Source organism: Octodon degus, unplaced genomic scaffold, assembly GCF_000260255.1.
Source record: "Octodon degus isolate 3935 unplaced genomic scaffold, OctDeg1.0 scaffold00100, whole genome shotgun sequence".
NCBI classification, from domain to species: domain Eukaryota; kingdom Metazoa; phylum Chordata; class Mammalia; order Rodentia; family Octodontidae; genus Octodon; species Octodon degus.
In genome coordinates, this window is record NW_004524676.1 from 7,421,021 (window position 1) to 7,424,951 (window position 3,931).

General features: G+C 56.5%; 1 protein-coding gene across 1 annotated transcript in view; it reads right to left on the reverse strand.

Annotated features, from left to right (window-relative positions):
• Positions 1-2,335, reverse strand: part of Hdac7 (histone deacetylase 7) — a 36,845-nt gene extending 34,510 nt beyond the window's left edge. The window contains exon 1 of the mRNA XM_023723583.1: positions 2,256-2,335. Within this exon, the coding sequence (XP_023579351.1) occupies positions 2,256-2,307 (52 nt within the window). The 5' untranslated portion in view covers positions 2,308-2,335. The remainder of the gene's footprint in view (positions 1-2,255) is intronic.
• Positions 2,336-3,931: the final 1,596 nt, after the last annotated feature.

The window sequence follows — 3,931 nt, forward strand, 5'->3', positions numbered from 1 at the left end:
GATCGGCTGCTCCAGAGTCGCCTGGGTTCTCAGAGCCCCTGTCGGTCTGTGCGTGGCACTGCAGATGCCATACTTTCTGCCTTGTTGACCCCAGCCGTGTGGCCCACTGTCAGGCCCCTGTTGCCTTGCATAGCCAGGACCAAGAGACCGTGGGAGTACTCTGTGTGCACTTGGGGTGCAGCTTGGAGGCGTGTGCAGGCAGACCCCCTTGCAGGATGTCAAGGTCTGCGACTAGGGGTGCACACGCTTCTGGGCACACCACGAAAATGATGATGCACAGCTACTGGCTACTGGTCCGGATGGCACAGGCTGGGAGGGGAGGTGACCATGGGGACTGAAGCAGCAGAGGCCTGAGCCAGTCCCTTCCCCGTCCCCTCACCCACCTTGAGAGTTAACAGAGGTGATGCGGTTTCCCCTGTGGTCTGTTGCCCTAGACACCTGCAGTTCTGAGTAGACGTGCATGTGCCTGTATGCCAGCAGTGTGGTGGGAGCCACAGGAGGGGGGCCGGGCAGGGTGGGGAGGGCAGGAAGCCAGAGGCAGAGTCCCCCGAACCCCAAAGATGGAGAGGGTCTGACCGATGGGAAAGCTGACAGAGGAATGGCCAGCTCACGTCCAGCCCCCCAGCAAGGAACACAGAGAGTGGTAGAAGAGGGGCCCTGTGGGCATGGCCTGCAGGCCTGAAGTCAGGGAACCTGAGCTCTAGCCCAGCTAGGCCACACGTCGTGGGCCGTGCCACTTTCTTTTCCTTGTTTCTGACGCTACAGAGTACACTCCAGGCCTTCGCGCTGAGGCACATCTCCAGCCCCTTCCCCATTTTGCGATAGAGTGAAGTTGCCCAGGCAGGGCTCAAACTCTTGACCCTCCCACTCAGCTCCCAGCGTGCTGGGGTACAAGGGTGCACCACCTCGCCTGGCTCTGGGTCCCACCTCTGTAGGTCTCCATTTCATAATAGAAATGTTTTGGCTGTTCTAAAGTCATGCCACTAATCTATGGAAAAGTTTGTGCCTCAACTTTATGCTTTTTGTTTGTTTGTTTTTAACGTTCCTTGAAAAGTATTACTGGGAGTTTCAGAATCTTTGTCCTGATAGCGTGTGAACTATTATAATTGCTTACTCTTGCTCCAGACAGGCACCATACACACACACACACACACACACACACACACACACACACACACACAGTACATGGACCCTAAAAACACAGGCACGTTCCCTGGCCTCATCTCGATCACAGTGTGTGGAGACCACCAAACAAGCACGCACCATACCTGAGAGCCTCTCGCAAAGCCAACTGCTAAAAACCAAAATCTCACGATCTGCATGATGTTGGCAAGTCACAGCCTCTCTAAAACCCTCCGTCTCCTCATCTCTGGTTTAGGTCCTCACTGCTTATTTCTCCTGAGCCTCAGGGTGTTCTCTGGGTCTGCAATTCCAGGAGTAAATGAGCACCCAGCAAAGAGAAGAGGCTGGATGGGAACGCGGCTGGATGGAGCGCTGTCAGAGGCTTCGAAGGAGCCCAGAAACGTGAATCAGTGCGCAGGAGCAGGGGGGCGACATTCCAGACAGGGAGAATGGCATGTGCACAGGCGGGCGGGCGAGGCCAGGAAGCAGAGGGGTGGCAAACAGATTAGCAAGCCTCAAGAATGAGCCTGGTGAAGCTGCAGGGAGCTCGGGGAGGAAGTTGAGAAAGGAAAGGGAGAAGGGGCAGTCCCCAGGGCTGAGCCACCAAGCTGGGAAAGTGGAGAGGAACATGGGTGGGGAGAGACGCTCTGGGCCCCAGAGGCTGTGCCAAGCCAGGCTAGCCAAGCTCCACCCGGGAGAGAAAGCGCGCGCCCCTTGCCAAGAGGCCCCACCCGCCCGGGAAGGCCCTCTCCACCCTCCTTCCCTTCTCCCCACCCCCTCAAGGGAAGCCAGGACCCCCTCCAGCCAGGGCCTTGCTCATGGCCAAACGGACACCCTCCTGTAAGAACGACACAGCAGCAAAACAATAACATGACAATAATGATGACAATATGTACTGCCCATCACCTACCCGCTGATAAAACCCTGCCAAAGCAAATCGTTAGCCTGTGACCAGTCTGTTTACTAGAACCTGCTTCTGAGAGTTGCAAGTGATTTATAAGATTACACAGGCTGACACTGGGCTGCCGCCTATCTCAGCCAGCAAACCCCAGTCAGATTGTGCAGGTCCCCATCCAGACGGTGCTCTGGTTGGGCTGGGGGCTCCCTGACCTCACGCATACCACCCCACTTACCTGTGAAGGAAACTGAGGATGCGAGGGGGAGACATCTTGCCAAAGATGACATAGTTCACCAGCCACGGGGCAGGCAGAGAACACAGGCTTCTAGGTCAGTACTCTTTCTGCCTCTTGGCGGCCCAGCCTAGAGATACCTGTGCCAGCTGAGATTACGGTCAGGGAGGCAGCCACCGGGCTGTGCTGAAATCAGGAGTGAGAAGAAATTTGTCTGAGTTGCAAAATGCCTTTCCGCAGCCAGCTCACGATTAGTCGCTCCAGCAGGCCCCTGCGGGGTGCTGTGGTCCCCTCCCTGGCCAGCTTGAGACTCGACCCTGCCAAATCCCCCTGCATGGCACCCGCTGCAGCCTTTCTGGCTACACCAGCAGGAGGGGGCATCCCACTTTACAACTCGCTGTGGTTGCTCCTTAGGAGCAGGTATATCTGGCCAGGAATCGCCAAGAAAGGCCAGGGAGAAGGCCCAGCCTTAGCAACTTGCCCCTCTCACCGATAGGAGAGTCTTTTAGGGTGTGTCTGGGTTATGCCTAGTCTTTCAGGGAGTGCAGGCCTCCACTCCCTGAATAGGGGGGAGGTGGAGGGGGAGATGGGCCTGAGGGTGGCTAACCTTGGAGGCAAGATGGCTGCCTTTAGCCACTCCATCTGCATGGGATCCTGTCACTCACTTCACCTGCTCACATGTACTAAGCACCTACTCCATGCCACCCGCAGGGTCAGGTCCTTGGGCACAGAAGAAAAACTAGCTCAGTCACTTACACACATGTGGTTTCCCAGGGCACAGTCTACAGAGAAGGTCTGGGCACAGAAGCTGATGAGAGGTGCCGAATGCAGAGGGGTGGTGGGTCATGGAGTCACCGATATCCCATCGGAAGGGGCCTGACGGGGTGGGCTAGGCCAAGGGTTTACGCTCACTGCCCACGCCGTCCTGGCCATCTGAGGAAGCCTGCGTCGGTGATTCCAGAAGCAGGCCCCACCAGATCTCTCTCCAGCTTGGTCCAGTGGCCGGGGAATAAGGCCCGGAGAAGCGGAGAGACAGGGAGCAGACCAAGCCTCTCCTTTTTGGCAGCCCCTGGGCTTCAGGGCATTCTTCCTGGGCTTGCAGGGGGTCATTTAAAGATGCAGCTGGGTATGATGCTGCAGGCCTGAAACCCTAGCCAGGGGGAAGGCTGAGGCAGGAGGATGGAAGGTTCAAACCCAGCCTAAGTAACTTAGGGAGCCCCAGTCTCAAAATAGAAAAATAAAAAGAACTGGGGGTATAGATAACCCTAGGGTTTGGTCTCTAGTACCACAGAGTAAGTGGAGAAAAAAGGAAAGAGGGATGCATAAGGGAGTGGACGGGGAGTGACGCTGCCCCATGTGCAGAGCAAGGGTGGGAGTCAGCTGCTGGCACCAAGGTTACCTCATCCCCACTGGGTGAAGTTAGGCACAGTGTTTACTTGGAGGAAGCCCGGTTTCCTCATCTGCCGAGGGGGGCATGCAGGGCCTGTCTGCCCTCCTAGGCCACTGGGAGAGCTGCAGACATCAGGACATGCAGTGCTCAGCTCAGTGCCTGACGCTCGCAGAGTTCTGTCAGGGGTAGTGCTCTGATGCCAACACCAGGAAGAGAGGAAAGAAAGCATCCTGCCTCTTCTTTCTCTCCAAGTTTGTTTCTCTACGAATTATAGTAAGCCTCAGAACAA